We start from the raw sequence: 20898 nt of genomic DNA on the forward strand, positions 1-20898 counted from the left end.
AAATTTAAAAAATGCCAATCAACAGACAACCCCAGTAGCATCTTTTGTCGGCCCGACTTCTGTTCGACATCGTTTTGGTGTCGTATATGTCGGCCGACATATACGACATCAGATCGAAGTAGGACCGACATCGCTTCACAGCGTACTGCAGCCGACATAAGGCGATGTTGGACTGACCTAGGAACGACGTCGAGGTAAAACCTTGGTGAAAAAGTATTCAGTGGCGTGACTATGTGGGGGATGAGGGGATATATTCCCCCAAAAGCTCAGAGAAATAATAAATTTATTTAAAAATTTTATCTAGTTCTGAAATATAACCACTGCATCTACTTAAAGTAAAATCTGTAGTGCCAAAATGATGTAAAATGTATTTCTAGGAATGTCATTTTTTTTTAATGTTCCTGTACCGCTGTTGCCTGGGGAGGGGTGGCCATCCCACCCTTCCCCCCCTTAAGGCTCGTGGCGAGTAGCAATGTGAGTGCAGATGTAATAAATAAGAACACAAAACAAATATAAATTGTCATATCTCTTTAACACTTGTAATTCACATTACTCCAAAGTTTTCTTCAAGTAGGTACCTATACGTACTAAAAGAGCTATTCCGAAACATTTGTTCAATTAACATATAGGATTGAGCAAAGGTTATTATTTATGTTTTATCATTTATGTTCTGAACACCCAAGAACGCCGTCCACCTGGGTTGCAATGAAATGCAGATTAATTCAAAAAACAATCAAATCTTAAAAAATCCTGCCATGAAAAGATTTTCCTCGTTTCATAAAGAAGAATGCTCTTCGAAATGTGATTTAACTCGTGATTTTTAATTAACTGAGGCGATGAAACAAAAAAAGAGATATATGTATCAGTGTGTTTTAATCCTCAAGTCATAAGGCGAAACTTAATTTTTTGAATGCCAAGATTGACTCCCGCCCGTGATTTCGACCTATCGATTGTGGATACCATCGATCCCATCGATGGTCGATTTCACAAATAGTCGATTTCCTTCGATACACACGTGCGTCCAATATGGTCCATTACAACTTTCACGTACAACGAAGACAAGAATAATGTTACGTTAACTGTGTTGTGTTCGCCGTTTGCGAAATTGAGCCAGCCGAAGTTTATCAGATCTTAAGTTTTTCTTTTACTTGTTTCACCAGCACGTAGAATCATCTTCCGTTATCACGTAATTTTGTAGTGTTTTGTTAGCTGTCGGCGAAACTACTCCAACGAAACTTTATCAACCGCTGAAGTTCTACTTAATTGCTTCCTTCATCAGAATATGGGTAAGTAAAAGTGTTGCCATTGCAAAATTTTTTATTTTAAATGAAGCATATTCTTAATATTTTCAACCTTCTCACACTTTCTGAGACTGAACTCAGTCAATCCATCTTCCGTGGATTGAAAAACACTGCGTTTGCTTGAACTTAAATTTATTTTTGTGCTTGACGCATTTAATCACCGTAGTGTGAGAGGATTGTGAAGAAAAACTTCTCGGCTTTACTATTGATTGAGTCATTTAAAGTCATTTACATTTTTTTAATTCGCTGTTGAGTGATATTATGTTTTGCTTCCTTCAAAATGTCATCATATTTGTTGAAGATCAAAGGGTTTTTCTGTCTTTAGTTTTATACAAATTGGTTTTAATTTATTAAGATTTAAATTCTTAAATCAATTTAGTACTTCGAATTTTCAAGGTTTTTTTCAAAGTTATCCATTAACTCAGAACTGATGAGGAATTTTTTCGAAATTTCCTTTGTTGAATGTTGGTATTTATATAGCTTTAGGGAGAATCCCATGAATAGAGATTACGTTTTAACAAAATTACTAACTTTAATTAGACAAATTAGATGTATCACTAATAGATTTTAATAAAGTGTTTATCTATTGTTCACAGGTGTAGTAAGGAAGAATTTTCCAAATGCCAGTTATGAAGAAATACGAAGAAAAGTGAGCTGGTTCTTCATGGATTCGTGTGACCTTAAGGAAGGATGATCAGGCAAAAACATTGATATTCATCCTATTGGCCTTTATTTTTTGTTTATATTTAATAAAGGCATTTCTAACGGTATCATTATTTATCAACACTTTGAAGTATTTGGCTGGTTATATTTAACATCGAAATTCTGACTACTTCTTGAACTGACTTTTAACTTAGGTACTATGCTTAATGAATTTACTCGTGCGATAAGATTGGTTTTTTTACATTGGATGGATAGACTGATTAAATAATTCTGGATCCGCTAAAACCTCTTGACAGTAATTAAGCACAAGAGGTGGAATACCATCTGGGCCTGGCGCCTTTGTTGTGTGTAATGACTTCAATTTCTTATATATTTCTGAGATTCTGTGGTACATTGGGAAAAATATGTGTTATATTTAGTTAAATATAATTGTTTAGTCATAACAGCACACTATGCATTTTCCATTTTCTCCGTAGACCCTGTTAGACCTAAATCTCACTGATTTTTTTCTTTATCCAATTAATTGTCAGCAGGAAGTCTCAAACTAACTGGTAAGTGTTCCCACAGTGTGCCAGAACAATGCAAAACACACCAGCATGTTACATTATGTTGATGAACGCTCTCTACTGCCTAGACAGGATGTTTTAAAATGCATGTAAACGCTACTAAATGCTGAAGCTGTCACTCACACTAAATGACACAACGGATGCACTAGTACTTTCATGATTATAAATTATAAAATAAATTACTAAATACATACTGCCACCAGAACAGAGTTTTTAGTTTTTGTTTTGCTAATTTTGATATTTTGTGGATACTCTTACAATATTATTGGATGAAAATTGGATATTAGGTAATATCCAAGTTGGATATTATATAGATGGCATTTGGCGGCAACTTCGGATATTATGTGAATATCTAAGCGATATTGTTGGATGAAAATTGGATATTACAGTTGGATATTATAGATATTGTATGGAATTCAATGGCTACTTGGGTGGGAATATTCGTGGACTATCCTGGGAATATTCCTGGACTACGCTAAGAAAATTCCTGAAATATCCCAGGAAAATTCCTATTAGAATATCCCGGGAATATTCCTGAACTATGCTGGGAATATTCCTGTAGGAATGCGTTAAATTAGAAAGAAATATTCGGTATTAATATGCTTCTTGTAGTATTTGTTAGCACAATTCTTAAGTTGGTTCTTCCTATCTGCATTTCTTCATAGCATACTTTTATAGGTTTCCAAGATACAAGTTTTTATTGTGTTGTTGTTACGACGATCCACCAATTCATATTACTATTTAATGAAGAACTTGATGGAAGGTTTAGTAATTGCCTAGCTTAAGCTCCACGTACGTACATTTTCACCTTAGAATTTTAATTTAATTTGCATATTCTTTTAAAATTTATATTATTTTTTATACTTATATGATAAATACGTATGTTTGAGACATGGATACTGCTAGTTAGTGACTTTGTTTTCACAAATGAAGTCATGACATTACTAGGATCACCACTGTTAAGGGTCACTATTAATGTTTATTTCAATATAAATCTGAAAACGTGAGAATGGAAGAGCGACTACGAGGTACTAGTAGGTAGGTTGAGTTAGAAAAGTTGATAAGGACTTCTTGTCGTCACTGTACCGAGAAATAAACAAATGAAAAGATGAAGATGATGGGATGTGCAGATGTTGAATATAATTCATGAGTCAATCCATGCATTCATTCCAAACTCAGCATTTTTGTATGTATTCCAATCTTTGGCGTAAACTGGCATGCCTGAAAACACGGTACGAAATGACGTCACAGCTCTGACAATATGGCTGCCTGGTGTTTCAGCACAGCATTAATTTTGTAAATTTTAATGATAAATATCTCCCTTAGAAAGTACTTTCTCTACACTATTCTCAGACTCAGGATTTAGCCTAATTAGTGTTTAAAATGTAGGTGCCTATCGATATTCGTATCATTAATTCAAATATCGGCCCTGATTTAAATGAATTCTTTTTCCTTAGATTACTATTTAACTTACCCTCCTGCAAAAAAATAAATTTTCTTATTGATTTTTGGCCCATAGTGATTTAATGGATTTCCATTATTTAATTGCCGCAACTTCTGGGCTATTTAAGGTTTGAAACGTGAGCGCAAATAAGTGGAGTTACATTTTTGTCCAGTCAAAGCAGTAATCTGACCTCCATTTCCTTGACAAAAAGGTTTTGTCGACATATTTGTTCTACCTTTGAATTAATGTGTACACAAGCTGAGTTCTGAATATCTCAATGTTTCAAAAAGTTATTTACATTTAGCCTGTAAAGATATTTCAGTCTGTCTCTGTATCTGTAGATATCTGTAACATATCAACAATTGTTTGTATGTATTATTGTATTCTTTGTGTGTTGATTTCAATTGATGACTGATGACAATTTCCTTTTGTTGAAAGTTGCATATTTAATTTGTAAAATGTCAATTTTAATAAATGGTATTATTTTACTTATAACTTAATTATTTTCCTTAGTATTGATATAATTCTATTTTAAGGTTTTAACTTAAGGCAATGAAAAAGAGGGCATGGTTACTTGGATTTTGAAATTCGTTGTTGGCTTAAGCCTATGCCAAGCTGATACTGGATTGCTACCTGGGTAGTTACTTGGACTCTGATGAGTAATGTATTCCTCCGAATATAGTCCCCCTCTGAATACAGTCCCCCCCTAATTTAGAGGCTTGAGTTCTGGGAACAAATTTAAAAAATGGGTTTGATTATAGCCCCCCCTTAACTTTTATCACGAACATTTTTTGAAAAAAAGGGGGGCCCTATTCAGACATATACGGTATATGAGGCTCTGATAACTGTTTGGATATCAATTTCAGATAGAGAAAACTTCCATCTTGATTTATCGTCTTGCGTACTCTGTATCCTTTTATGCTTCTAGTTAGTTGAAATAATTTAATTTCATCTAATTCCATACATATGATAATGCTTCTAGTAATTCAGGGTGCTCCAAATTTCTTTCGCATAACTGAATTATTTTAATGATTGTATGTTGCTTTCTAGTTTCTTTTATTATTTCTACAAAAGCACCGAGGTTATTTCAATCCTAAGCTAATGGTGACTTATTTTCAGATAAATATGTCACATACAATAATAGATTGGGGTATGTCTCCTCGATACAGTTTCTAGTGCTGGGCCTGTGTCGCCTTCATGTCGAGTCTATGTCGGACGTAAGTTGATTTCATGTCGGGCCACTTTAAGGTCCAATGTCAGGCTGACAGCGTTTTGATGTCGGACCGAAGTCTGTTTGGTGTCAGGCTGAAGTCTGTTTGATGTCGAGCCAATGTCAGTTTGACGTCGGGGCCGACAACAGTTTGATGTCGGGGACAAAGTTGTTTTTTTGTCGTGCTGAAGTCGGTTTGACGTCGAACCGAAGTCAGTTCGATGTAGGTCCGACGTCGCTTTGCGTGTCGGCTGTAGCCTGGCTAAACGTTATCATTTCGACGATGGACCGACTTCGGTTCCCGACGTCGGATCGACGTGTAGACGACCTATGTCGCCGTCGTATCGACGTTGGACCGACATCAAAATGCTACCTGGGAAATAAGTGTGATAAATAATGTGAAAATGAAAAGGGGCCATTCAGACCCCTGCCATGCTTCCTTTGTAAATGCTTATAAAACTAAGTTTTTATAATTTATGATTTAATTAAAAGAGTCAAATTACAATCTGAACACCTTTTAAAACTGAGTAAAATAAAAGAATACATACTATGCTTGGAATTGAATAACTATAAAAAAAAGCAAAGTCAAGGGGTAACTGAAATATTAACAAAATGAAATTATAAGAATTAATAACTAGTATTTACCAAAGGAATGATGTCAAAAATAAAACTCTGTTTCTGAGTTTAGGTTGTCCATAAAAGTACCATTCTCAAGAAAGTCAAACTGATCACCCACAGTCCATATTCCTAAGAGAAACAAAAAAATAAATAATAAAATTAGGATAAAAAATATGCAAATAATAAGCAAAATATAAAATATACAATTGGAAATGAAATCTGATGCCTTGTTTAACCTTTTCCTGCCGGGGCTTAGGAGAGAAAAATGTTTTCCATGCTACGAGTAGCATAAAAATATTTTAAATCTCTCTGTATGGAGCTCTTTTTTGGGGTAGAGTTACCCTGGCATTTTCATCCATCTGATTTGGGACCCAAGTCAACCCTCTCCCTTACCCCTGCCACAGAACTAGACCCTCTAATCCTATCTAAGCACGGATCCACAGTCAACTTATTGTGTTACCTGTGTTATTTTCAACCAAATATTTCATTTGATTTTCAATAACTTATTCTTCTAAGAAAATTACTATCATTTTTTAAGCACTGTGGAATTTTAAACAGATTTATAGTGCTAATAATCACAAAGTTATTAAACACAAGGTACTACGACTGTGAGCAGAAGTCTGTTACCTATTTTTAACACTAGCATTTCGTTTAAAAATCGCTTACGCACGGACCAAGCGAAGAATTAATTTCAAAGTATAAAAAAAATTGTCGTATGCAACAAAATATATCATTGCAAAAACCATTGACCTCTTTGCAATGGATTCCTGCGGTGAGGATGACCATGAATGAGTGTTTGGGTTGACCGTAATTGCCTAGGAGTGGCCTAAAATGGGTCTCAGGCTGGGTATCAATGCATCAGACAATTGCTACCTCAGTGGTCAATTCCCTTCCCTTGCATTGGCCAGAGCCGACACCTGGTCGTTTGCGTTGATAATCTACGGCAGCTATATCCGTCGTTAGGTCTTCTTCGGCATATAAAAACATACATCGGCTCAACGTTCAGCACAAAAGGGTTTATAAATAAATAGGAACAATTTTCACAATACAAGCACAAATAAAATGATAGAATGGGAAATGGTAGCAGTGCAAAATGACAAGCTTATTTAAAATTATGTTGAATGAAATCAAAAACAAAAATAAAATTTCTAAATATTAAAACATCTATGGTACTCTAAAATTTTTAATTACTACGGGTATCAAAAAATTATCATACTAGTGCATTAATTACAGTCCATTCATTGCTCAGCACTAACTACAGCTAATAATATTGAGCGCTAAGAGCACAACAATTTTAGCAAGATTTGCTAATTTGTTCAGTACATATCTTGAGTTGGAAGCCAAAATTATAAAATCAAAATCAAAATTATAAAAATTCAAATAATTATGTACTCCATCCTTTCAATTACAAAAAGTAACTGCTCCCTTATGTGAATGTACACGTATTTAAAAAAGTGATTGCATCCATTAGAGAAACCTGTAAAAGATTTATTCATTACCCAACTAAGGGAAAACATAATGCTTTTTGGAAGGTATATTTAATGTTTGGAAGTGATAATTATAATGACTCAAGCAGGGATTTTTTAGTCCAGTGAGGTTGAGCGAAAATTTAAAAAAAATCTTGTACCTAGAGCAAGATCCAAGCTTGAAGTTCAAAATTTTGTCAATAATTGGTGGTATCATCATTACATTAATAGTTTAACTAATCAGAATTAGTAGTAAAAAATTAAAGGGTATGAAATATATTTGAGTGTATCAACTTTCACGAGTACAATGTTACAAGGATTACGTAATAAATTTAACTACATCCCAGACAGCACAAGATTTGTAATACAACTGCATTACCATCACAATACGATCATATTACAAAATGGAACTCTTTGTATTCCATTTGTATTCCTATCGTATTACAGTGTCAAATGTCCTCTAATACAATTGTATTATATTTGTATTACAGGGAAAAATACGAAACTTTTACAAATTGTATTTCTCCTGTATACCTTCGTATTACGGAGAAAATACGAAACTATTACAAATTGTATTTCTCATATAATACCTTCGTATTACAGAGAAAATATGACAAAATAATGGGAAAACGCCATTTTCAAATAGATAATACCATTATTATAAGTATAATTAAATATTCCAGCTGTGTCAGCAGCTACATAATCTGCAAGATTTTTTGAGAGAATTGAAAACTGCCTCACGAAAAGATCCTCGGGAACAGTGGAGTTGCCAGGGGGAGGATCAGGGGGTCCGGATCCCCCCAAAATATAAAAACACAATTATTTTCCTTCATAAAAGAAAACAAAATGTTGAAAAATCATGAATTTACAAAATATTTCTTTGACAAATGTAGTTTTTCTGATTAGGAAAAGTGTTAAAATTATTTTTATACCCTCTTCTTAATACCCTGTCTTTTTTAATTTTCCCCCCTAGTTTTGAACCCCCCGAACAAAATTCCTGGCTACCCCTCTGTTCGGTAAGTTTAGTAATGCCTGTTTGCCTGTATCTAGAAAGTCATGGGTACACATAGCAATTAACATCCCATTGTCCTTGCTAGTTGAGAAATTTAATTCATTAATTTAACGCATTGGGGCTTGACCCCCCTTGTTGAAGCAGAAGGGAGGGATAATGTTTTCTAGCCATGTAACAAACAATTTTCCAGCTCAAGTATTTGAAGAGGGACTGAATGAAGATTATGAACTGCCACTAACGGCCTTTGGTCTTCATTTTTGGATTGCCTCCCATCTGGTAAACAGTAGAAGAGGATTTATGGATGTCTGAGAAAGACAGAAAGCCTAAACACTGCCACGACAATTCTGAGGACGGAGTTGAGTGTTGAAGGGTTTAGGCTGTGATGGAGGCCTCACACAATCCGTCCATCATGTGCCTTTTGATGAACACCATCCAATGATAGGATTTTAAGAACCTTTGCATGAAAGTACTGGCTTATTTGAATTCTTGCACAATTGTTTCATTGGTGATGTAAATGTCCATGGAGATGTTTTCGATTTACGATTACGAAAATACGATTTATATGTATACCGTTTCGTACGATTATCTTCCAACTGTATTGTAACTGGTATACAAATGTATTACGAAAATAATGCAAGAGAAATACAATTTGTAAAAAACTTTCGTATTTTCTCTGTAATACAAAGGTATTACAGGAGAAATTTGTAATAGTTTCGTATTTTTCCCTGTAATACAAATATAATACAATTGCATTAGAGGACATTTTGGAAGGGTTTAGGCCGTGATGGAGGCCTCACACAACCCGTCCGTCATGTGCTATTTGATGAACACCATCCAAAGATAGGATTTTAAGAACCTTTGCATGACAGTACTGGCTTATTTGAATTCTTGCACAATTGTTTCATTGGTGATGTAAATGTTCATGGTGATGTTTTCTCACGGCACTTATTTGTTAAGGGGTGAAAACAGATTGAACAGCCATCCAACTTAAGTATCTCATCAGACGCTCAACCAGAAGACAAAGACCAATGAAAGATGGTTTTTGAAACTGCTGTCGCCCCTAAACAACTCATGCAACTGGAAACCTTGGAATGTCTCAACAGTCTTGAATAGCTACTCTACATGGATGGATAGCTCAATTTATACTGCAAATATTTTTTGTTTCATATTATTACAGTAAACTCTCGATTATACGAAGTCAGTGGGACCGGAAAATTGGCACTTCGTAAAATTGACTTTCGTAATTTCAAACCTTTTTCATAAGTCACGAAAAAATGTTCGCTTTTGTTTCCTCCGCCCTTTTTTGTCTTTAGTGGCCTTATTTAAATGTTTTCGATGGTTATTCACGGTAAAATCCTTAGAAAAGGCTTTTTGCTATCGATTTATGCTGTGAAAGATTGATAAATAACTATACCACCATAAAATTCCCATTTCTTGTTCATACTTCAATATCAACGATCGCTTAAGAAATTCCCGACCAGTTTAGAAAACATAATCATATAATGAATTGCAAAATTTATTATAAGAATTTAATGTTACAAATTTGTGGTTAGGAGCGAATAGCAACTATTAAGTATGCGTAAGATAGATATTTGTTTCCAACACCCAAGGAATTTTAGCGCCAGCCGGCCTAACCATACTCTAAGGGCCTAACCGCCATTTATGTCGCCCTCTATCACTCAGTGACGAGAAAAAAAAGAAAAACTAGGGCCTTAACCCGTTTCCAAAATAACCTTCGTAAGTTACTATTTCGAGTTACTCCGTATTTTCAGCTGAATGTGCTATCTTTTCAATTAGTTATTTTGATTGAGATTCAGTTGTAAATTACGTAGGATATGATTATCTTCTGGCGAATATTTGAAGTAAATGCTGTTCGAGTTCTCCGTCCGGCTACTGTGCTCCATCATCTTTGCAGACGTTGCTATGAAAGACTTTATTCTTCATCAGGACCATATTCTTCATACCGGGTGGGAGGTTCTATGTTCGTATAGTATGTCTCTCTTCTTTTATGCCGACAGGAGCAAGGTTCCAACCAGAAAACGACAGGATAAAACATCTTCCATTATCGGAGAATTAAAGAGATAAACGTTATTATCCACATTGATTGTTTTCCTACAAGAGAAGTTTCATCGAAACGAATCATAAACAAAAGCCATTTGTTCCTGGGGACCGAGCCGAGGTTCATAATTTCAAAACATTTCGTATAATCGAAACTTCGTGTAATCGAATAGCGCCATGTATTTAGCATAGGCTTTTCACTGGGACTGCAATATCACTTCGTATAATCGAAAACTTCGTAAAATCCTGCTTCGTATAATCGAGAGTTTACTGTATTATATTATGGAGGGATAATTTAAATATTGTTTTCCACTCAAAGGTTTAAAAAATTTCTTTCCAGCTCCAGGATTTCACCTGGATAAAATGCAAATTTCACACCAAAAATCTTAAACTCTATAGTGAGCCACTCGAGTGGAAAAGAAATGAAGAGTTTCACTATGTTTTTTCATTATCCAATGCAACAAAAAACCTTTGAAAACTGGCTGTGAAGCTGTGTTACAAAAATGTGTTTTCTTGAAATGATAGGAGCATTATTTCAGACTTCCATCCTTCTGATATTGTTGAAAAGATGAGAATACCATTTTTGAAAAGATAGGGGGACATTGCTCAATTAAATTGCAATACTATTCAATCTGACTGTGTTTATGATTGAAGGCATTCTCTTTCTGTGTAGCAATGATATTACTCAAAGCTTGTTTAATCAAATATGAGGTTCCAGGGAAAGGTAAACACATTGTGATTATTAGCGACTGGAAAAATTATACCAAAAATTTCAAGAGCATAATGCGTTAATTACATACATGAGAATAATGCAAAGCTTAAAGGCAGCTATCATGGATAAGGAGGAGGTTAAGGGAGATGATATACACTGGCAAGCACAGACCTCTCTTGTGCGATTTTGCATTCCTGGTCCACACTTCACACTGCACGCTCCCCACGAACTCCACGGCCCCAAATGACAATCAGCTGGGCACGGCACTAAGCAAGGCTCCTCTTCCATTCCGGACCCCTCAAGGCACCAACTGAAGAGAATTGCAAAGGCAAGCAGGTAAATACATAGATGATACTCTCAAGACCCAACAACACATTCATATCATTAGGGATGACTGTACTCCATTTGATCAAATTTGATACAGAAAGTGTTAGGATGGGAAGGAGAGCGAAACATCACATGGAGACAAATGACCCGGCTTGCAAGTTGAAGGTCCCAGCGCTACATTCGTGGAAGAATGCTGATGAATAAGCATTCCGTGGGAGATTCAATTGACTCTTGCTAAAATTTCATCAGGATTTTCTTGTTGTTGAGCAGAAATGTAAAGATTAATTAAAAAATTCAATTAAAAATTTAATCACCTGAATCAAACATAACAAAAAAATATTGAATCAGGCAAAAAAATCTTGTGCAGGAAAAATTTTTACAACCTTAAATGCGGAAAAATGCAGAATGCAGAAATGCTAATTAAGGATAATTTTGCTTTGATATTGCTTGGATATGGAATGAAACGAGACCCCAAAAAATAAACACTAAATGCAGAAAAACATTAAATGTGAAAACGCTAAATCTGGATCCGACTGTATGTACATTCATATAAGTATAATGTACAGAAGGGGGTCCATTACTCTTCCTTGAGGAACACTGGATGCCAATTCAATTACATCAGGAAAAACTATTTTTTTCTCATAGCATCTAAGGTGATTCCTTTCTACACCAACGTCCAAATTGATTATAAATGATTTGATAAAAAAGACAAAAGGGGTTAGAAAAAACTGAAGAGAGCATATATTGCAAAATACACGGTTTGTCAAAGTTTACAGCAAAATTTCAGAGCAATTAAAAACTAATCTGCATTTTTCCCATTGTGAGACACTCGTTCGTGGTTTGCTTCCCATTGAACTGAATGAGCAATAAGACTCAGCTGAAATCATCCCAAGCACTAAAAGCATTCTCAACAGTTCTCTCTACTCAACAGTTTTTTCCAAATTTATTGTAAAAGTTGAAATATTTTTGAGATAAAAAGAGATGAATACTACCAACCTTGGTTCCACTAAATTTCCCTCCTTATCCCTGCATTCCCTCCGGCGATACCTTCGTCCCGCTCCACAAAGACCAGCTGCGGGAGACCTCCCATTTGCTCGAGGGCCAAGGGTCTCATCCCTGAGGCCCTTGCCCTCGTCCAGGATGCATGAAGACCAAGGACCATCGGGAACCCACGAGAACAGACCACACGGACACTGCCTTTTCTCAGACAGGGGGAATAATTTTATGTCATGACACTCCGGCCTCACAGCTGACAGTCCTGTTAGAATGAAAATTGAATGCAATGAAATTAATATGTCACCAAAATTTTTATTACTTTAGATATCAGTTATTATTCTAACATCATATACAGTGTACTCCCAATAATCCCAATGGCTACTGATGGGGAGAGACGGTACAAATAATTGGAAAATATGGATAACCCAAACTTTCACTTAAATTTCTTGCAATGCTCATAATTGACCTAAAATAAAACAATATATTATTATTTATGCAGTTATTCTCTTATTTTGGAGTGCTTCCCAGACTCAATGAGAGCTTTCTTTGCCAGTTCGCAATTTTTTTAGCGGAGAGCGGTTGACGCTTGGAAAATAGGAACACAGTGATCCCATGAATGCAGCTAGCATGCAATTCCTTCCATTTTACAAAGGGGATTCTTACGGATAAAAATAAGCCAGGTTTATCCTAGCACTTATGCAGTAATTCCGATGATTTTATTTTTTTACAAAGATCGCGGAAAAAATTGAGCGAGAGTAACAATCACGGATGTATAATCCGCTACCCGGATAAACCACAGCCGAATAATCGGGGGTCTGTTGTGTTTACAGGCGGTCCCCAACTTTCGCACACAATGCGTTCCTGAAAACGTGTAAGAAAGCCGAATGTAAGAAAGTCGAACCAGTAAGTTCCCTCCTAATTAGGGGTTACGTTCCAAAAGAGCTAAATATACGTACTGAAACCTTATTTTTTGTACAGATTTTATTCTTATTACCCAATGTTTAATAATATGTTAGTGAAATTCCTCACATCATGCAATTTCTTTCGAAAATATGCAGAAAATGTAAATGAAAAATAAGAACTCCGTTGGGTTGCGAGTGAAACTTCCTCTCGGCGTTTAAGTTGACATTCCACTTATTATGTCCACTATAAATAAAAAGACATATCAAGAAGCATAACAAAATGTAATTGTTAAACCCTCAATCTGGATACCTTTCAATTTTTACATCAAAATTCCTTGGTGAGTGACATTCGTGATGGCATATACTTCGTATGTTATTCAAAAAAGACAAAAGACAAACAGAATTTGCATGATGTTTCATGCAACATTGTTGCTGAGGGTGTACATGAATTGAGCAGCACTCAAGCGGAGAAATACAATCAGAAAGAAGAACTTACTAGTTTTATTGAAAGCTGTTTGATGGTGTATAGTCAACTTTTTTGAGAAATCTCTCCTATGAAGGCTGAACTACAGCTTTCTTTTTCTCCTAATGAAGGAGCCTATAGCGGGCAGTGTCTCTCACAAATAAATCACCTAGATTAAAGTCAACAACCAACAATTCCCTTGATTGTATACATTCGTATTGTTTGCACATACTGCCATTAGAAACAGTTGAATATTGGGATGTGCAGTAAACATCGCGGGAATTAAAAAAAATTACAGATCAACGTCCAAAAGTCCAAATTTAGCGTACAAAAGTCAAGTAAAAGTTGTCAACTTGGAACGTACGAAAGTGCAAATTGTACGAAAGTTGAGAGTACAAAAGTCGATGAGGAGAGTATTCATGTGTGAGGCCTCAAGGCAATTTCAATTCAATTTATTCATTTGTGAGGCATAGGGGTCATTTTTGCAGGTATTTCTCATAAAACTATTATCCAATTCAATTATAAATTTTCAGCTTTTTACATGATAAAGCAACATTACATGAATTTAGTTCTTGGTGTTCACAGGAGTTCTGACTACCTATTTTTTTGAGATGCTGGAAGTGACCTTAGCCGACCTTAGTCGTTAATAAATCTAGTTAGTAGACTATACTCTGAATATGTAGTTGTAAGGGATTTGCCAAGGTTATAGACAGGACCAACAAGAGTTTTGGTGAATTCTGAGAAGGAATATTTGAGATAAATGAATTAAAAATTCATTACACATCAAAAGTTAGCAATTGCAACAAACGGCTATAAAACAATGATGGTTCGTAAAAGGAACTTGTGAGGTTTTTGATTTTAGCACACATAACTAGAAATGTGTTATTTATGGGAAACTTTATTTAAAAAAATTCTTTCCCAGTTACTGAAAAGTAAATGGAAAATATATCCCCAATGATGCATGCCCCAATCCCCAATTTGTGCCAATGATGCAGGAAACACTAAACAGAAATAAACTTAAACAGCAAATTTTCCAAGCAATCCAGATTGTGAAATGAAATCTTGCCAATCTAGCAGCAAAAGATGCGAGCTGGAAATTAATTTTCGTGTGCAATATTAACAAGTGATTTACGTTCCAACTATCAAAATGTGGTCACACGGAGTGAAACCTGAGATTTGATGAATTTCCACCCACCAATGAGAGCTCGGGTCCGATCTCTGTGTCCGGCGCAGGGCCTCTTGCAAGGTGACCATGGCGACCACTGAGTGAGGACGCAAGGGTGATCACAGGAGACATCACATGGCTCAGAGAGTTTGGGAGGTTGCGAGGCTGCCTCGATGCTGGAGGGGAGAATGTTCACGGCAGATTCTCCAGTTGAGAGCATTGTGAGGCCAAGCTTAGTTTCGGACAAAGCCAGAGCCGTAGGGCTCCTGAAGCAGAGGCTGGGCTCAACTTCTTTAGCTCCATTCTGGATGCAGGTAACAGCTGGGGATGAGTTAAGAAGTGATAACAACTTATACAACAAAAGATATCAGAGAGGATTACCTGGAATGACTATAAAACTTTAATTCTGATGTAAATGATGAAATCAATCTTTGATGTGATTTGAAAATTTCTCGTTTGGTCGATAATGAATTAAATAAAAATATACCCTTTTAGAGCCACTAGTCTAAAGGGCAAATAATGAATAAAAAACATTCAATTTCAAATAAGCAATTTTTTCTATTGATTTTTAATAATTTATGAAAAAAAAACAAACATGAATTCACAATTTTAGATGTAAATGTAATATTTTTTATTTTTCTAGATATGAAATGTTATTTTTAATACATATTCAGGTTTATTTCAGCATGAATAAATGTAATTTTTAGAATGACAAAGATTTTAATTATGGCTACACTTGAGCTCATATTTCGACTCATGGCGCTTTCTGTGTATGGAGAAAAGTTGTCCACATCAGCCCTGAGGCACTGAAGGGTTAGTACACAGTAGCATATACAAATGATGATCAAGTGATTACTGTAACAATACTTTTATATAATCTCTTACTTATGGAGGCAGAAATCGATCACCTATTTCATTACCTCTGCAGATCCCCTTATTGCTGTTTAATATCTATTGTAAACGCTCGTAAACTATTTCTCAAATTATTTCTTAAGGTGCAGAAATTGAGAGCCTTTAGGGTCTATACGAATGTCTTAGATGTGAGTGGCAGTATCTCCATGCATATTTATTTGAATTTGAACTCTTGTGATACTTACGCTAGATTGTTATTCATGGAATGAGAGCCAATTACAAATTCATTCCTCAAGAGGGCATTCCAAGGATTTGTGCAAGATTATTAGCGGAGAACATTTTTAAAGGAGGAGTCTGCTCAGCATTGCTATCTTCTGATTTGTAAGCAATCATCAGACCAAATTCTGTTAAAACAATTCTAAAATTTTGGCTAGCAATAAACTGAGAGATGTTAAACACTCAAGTAAACAGAAAAAAAAGTTTTGATAAACTTCTTAATAATGAGCCATCAGCTAACTGAAATTTTTGTCTTTTTTTATGCATAATATTTTGCGTAGCTCTTGAGTATCTCTCTTGAATTCAATCCTGAGGATTCTATGGTGTACTTCTATAGTTATCATTTTAAGCGGAATTACTTTCTTAAGATGTATCTTTAATGAATTTAGTCTCTGGTCAGCTAATTATGTACATGAGCAATGAGTCAAATTTATCCAGATCCCCAACTGTTTTTTTTGTAAACACTAAGGTGCATTACCACATTACTAAAATTACATACATAGTTAAAAAGCACTTGCTAGTACATGTAAACATTAACTATGTTCCAAATATGATTTTGATCAAGAGAGATAAAACATTTGAAAGAATCAACAAAAATTAAAAATAAAGGCCCAACTTGCCCAGATATATGTATTAGTGATTTGAGGTGTCTGGATAAGGATTTTAAGGATCACTCTATTTTGAATTGACATGAGACGGAACTTACCCCTGGTTCTAAATCCTTGTCCACATTGCACATTTGTGGTGAGTCGGCAGTTGGACCAGTCTCCCACCCTCCAAGTGTGGTTTGCACAGATGGACGCAGTGTAAGGGCAAGGCCTCACCTCCTCCAATGACGGACACGGTTTGCCTCCCTTCAGTGGACTGGCAGGCTTTGGCTTGGCCGTTGGGTAGTCACTCCTCACCAAGCTCATGATCTTCAACCGAAACTGCAGTAGGAAACCATAATAATCAATGCTATCAAATGCAGAACCCCACTAGCTATGAAGCATTTTGCTCAGAAAATCCAGGATTTGATGGATTTCATAAATAATCATTAATTAATCGGGAATACTAGAACTACTGTGCTGAAAGGATTATGCCTGATTTATATGTTGTTATCCAAAATAAAGAATAGGGTAGAGCTCCCGATATTCATCCCACCAGAGGAAAAGGCTTTGAGACGAAATCAAAAGAGACAGATAATCCATTCAGGATTATTTTCTCCCCGATTTTCCCTCCTGTTTTGGCAGTCTGCTCTTTCTTCATCTTTGCGAGCCATTCCTATGAATTAGCAACCTGCTACGTAGTTGGCATGGATGCAAGGAAAGGGAGAGAAAGAATGTGTTTGGAGGGACTGGAGAAATGCTAGTCAAGTGAGCGGAAAATCAAACCACAGATAATGTACCATCAGTTAGGTGACTGGTAAATATAATGTGAAACATGAGGATCAACCACGTTTAAAGCATGTACTCAAAGAATAAAAGATACTAATTGGGGCTTCAGCTCACCCTAATAAACTCAGTCACAATTTCTTCTACTAAAAATACAATATACTACCTGCATCAAATGAATGAATAGCGGGTTGCGTGAATTCACGGATATAGCGTTTGGTGAAATTGTGAAAGTAAAGTCATGTCATGTAATTAACTGTTCCATCCCATGCAAATAGCTGTAAAATACAAAAATATCATTGATCACACTTTGACTAAGGGTAATTGTTTATTATAGATGTGAAGATAAATATTGGGACCTTTGCACTCCAATTTTAACTTGTATAAAACAAAGGCAAATTTCAATCAGCATAATCCAGATTGCAATCAACTATTATTATATTTTGGATCATAATTTGGACACTCATAAAAATTTCTCTAACCTTGGAAGCGTCACGGAAGAGGGGGATTGTCTGGTGCAGGTATTTCCCGTTCCTCGAGTCTTCGAACGAGCTCTCCTCCTGAGTCTTGTCGAACCTGTTGGTGTCCTCCTCCCAGTGCGACACTTCAGGCACAACTTCAGAGCCTTGGAAGAGGGGTGTGTCATCGTCCTCCTCATCCTCATCGTCTTCTTCCTCCTCCTCCTTGACCACGGGCGGGAGAGACGGCTGACGCAGAATCACCCTCCATCTCCTCTGAGTGGGCACGGCTTCAATTCCGATGCCAGTCGTGTGCTCCTCGTGGCTGTCGTCTGTGCATAGATAAGAGAAAAATGGTTTAAAGTACTCCAATGCTTCTGCACTGTCGCCCGAAAGGCAGCTGACTTCCACAGTTTGCAACTGCATCTTCATCTATCAGGAACATGTAATTGTGTTTCAAGAGAGGGTTGAAAAAACATTGGAATGTGTATATGTATTTATATAAAACACATTAACAGAACCCTGTTTCAAAGTTTGGCTCTGGAGATGAGGCCGAGTCCAGGATGTGCTCCCAGTAAATGCAGGATATTCTCATCTGCAGCAGCTGTCACCAAGGCACATGGAATAGTTGAGGCCCAGAGGCAGCGGCGGTCTGGGATGATTATGGGCCCTCGGATGGGGATCACAAATTTTTTGCCAATGCTTTTTTTCCTTCAGCCCTAATAAAGGTATAGAAATATAATGAAACATTGGCAAAAAATTTAATTCAATTCTTAAAAACCTAAACTCGCACGCAAAAATCAACATTAAAAATTGAGGTCAAGAGGAAGAAAAAAAGTGTTGTTTATTCAAGATGTAAAGCAATCTCTGAAAAAAGATGATTTTAGATCACATTTTTTAAAATGGGTCTCTGGTCCCAACAGATAAAAATGGGGGAGGCACTCCGACTCCCCTCTCTTAAACCTCCCACTCCTAAATTCCCGGGAAAATATAAAAAACTGCTTATGGGTATGTAATAAAATGGGTTTGTATTGTTTTTGTCCTACTTGTTGCATTTTATGAAACTACCCTCCACATTTCTCGCAAGCACCCCGGGAACAAAGATGTTTAGTGCTAAGAGGGTTAAACCTGTTACTCTAAACACACCCTCTGTGATCGAGAATAAAACGAGATTGGGGCGACTTCCAAGTCATTCAAGAGTGGAAGTTATGTAATCATTTTTCTCAAAGAAGGGTGATGTTATGAGTGCCTCATGTATAGGTTGGCACTCCTGAGTTGTTCATCAGTAGGTGGCACTGCGCAAATGGGATGACATCAGTCAGCTCTTGAGCTCAGTCCAGCATAACATATTGCAGTTAGATGCGCTGCCCTGATGCAGCACTGAGTTTAATAATACATATCTTCATTAGAAGTTGTAAATAAAGTAAGTGATTGGTTCAACTCAAGACAAGAAATACTGAAGTGAAAGTTTTTATTTGACAAGCTGCATCTCACACAGTGAGGTACCGTATAAGCACGTGTAAGAAGCCACCTTTTTTCCCAGAAATTGCAGCTGAAAAAGAGGGTGTGCCTCTTACACAAACTTCATGCCTTCCCCCCCCTCCCCTTCACCGACCGCAAGTCCAAGGGGAACTGAGTGGCCCTGGTTTTCAGCGTGAGTCAGTCATCTGAAACCCTAGGCCAAAAACAAGTGGCAGGCAGGGGAGTTTCTACCTAAGTGATGTATTTTTAAAATGCTCCTGTTTGCTTTTCTTGTAAGCATCGCACCGTCACGTCAGTACCTCAGAGGTGAACATGGAAAAGATCGCACGGGGTTTTTCACTCTGGAGGGGGTGCTAAATTTACTGCCATGAGTGGGCATCCCGCAGCATTTATACTGCAAATAGTAATCGCAAATCAAACATAGAGAAAAGCGTAGTTTTGAAGGACAATACCTAGTTAATAGTCAACATCTGTCTTGCTGAGTAATTTCCATGATACTAAGGACCTGATTTTTCAAAAATCATCTTCAGACGCCATTATGAGAATTATTGCAACTGAAACTTATGTTGGTGTCAAAACCTGTGTTTCTATGAAAAAATTCTAAAGAGTGTGTACATGGTTGGACTAAATGGCGGATATATAAGAAATTGGAAATGCTTATAAGTGAAGAGCGCTGAAGGAGAGGTCGAGGGGAAAGAGCACGCTCTCACTGCCATTCAAACTATGAGCGAATGAGCAAGGGAAGATCACGTCCAACCTTGCACGTGATGTAGTTGCCTTCAAAGCGAAGGGGCGAAGCTGCAGCAATGTGATAAACCTATGCAGTTTGCATTGCCTGAAGTTTCCAGTCCGTCTCGTCTTGTTTGAATGCACTCATGGTTAAAAAACTTTAATACTGTCACATATGCATCGCGTTAAGTCTCATTTTTTTTTTAACATTGTGCATGTCATACAATCACACAATTGCCGAAAGCTATCGAGATATCTTTGCGCTCAGTAGGTGGCTCATCTTAGCATTTGGCCTCCAGAAACTGGGAGAATTGAAGCTGGTAGACCGAAAAGGTCAGTTAGTGAGACGGGGTAGGGATGTAACAAGTTTCCATTGTTCCCGTGTAACTTGATATTTACCTTTGAGGCAAGTGACATATGGTCTGTGTGGTCTCAGAAAGGAAAAAAAGGCAAAGGCATTGGCTGATGGAGGGCCAAGTGTGGTTCTGTGAAATCTACGACGTAGTTATTATCCTACGGCGCTGAGATTCCCCAGACAGAGAGTGCAATCTCTTGGGAAGATTTAAGCTATGTACCTGTGGTGTTTTGCCTTAAAATTTTCCACGGCTGCAATTCCATTGCAATACTCCCACAAGAGCGTTGAAACAAAATTTTTCGTGAGTAGGACAAGCATCGTAGAGCAGCGGCTGATGCAAAGAGAGGATCGGGACTCTTTCTACTCATTCTAATGGGACGTTGCATTCACGAAAGCATTGATTTCTTCAACCAATTTGGATCCAATGAAGTATAAGGTGAATGGCATTGACCGTGGATATTTGGATCTGA

At 36.7% G+C, this 20898-nt stretch overlaps 1 protein-coding gene across 1 annotated transcript in view; it reads right to left on the minus strand.

Annotated features, from left to right (window-relative positions):
* LOC124165207 (thrombospondin type-1 domain-containing protein 7A-like) overlaps positions 1-20898 on the minus strand; it is a 1035737-nt gene that overhangs the window by 100755 nt on the left and 914084 nt on the right. The window contains exons 20-24 of the mRNA XM_046542486.1: positions 17887-18194; positions 16738-16960; positions 14934-15224; positions 12374-12635; positions 11222-11360 (exon numbers count right to left, since the gene is read on the minus strand). Of these exons, the coding sequence (XP_046398442.1) occupies positions 11222-11360; positions 12374-12635; positions 14934-15224; positions 16738-16960; positions 17887-18194 (1223 nt within the window). The remainder of the gene's footprint in view (positions 1-11221; positions 11361-12373; positions 12636-14933; positions 15225-16737; positions 16961-17886; positions 18195-20898) is intronic.

This window comes from Ischnura elegans, chromosome 9 (genome assembly GCF_921293095.1).
Source record: "Ischnura elegans chromosome 9, ioIscEleg1.1, whole genome shotgun sequence".
Classification (NCBI taxonomy): Eukaryota; Metazoa; Arthropoda; class Insecta; order Odonata; family Coenagrionidae; genus Ischnura; species Ischnura elegans.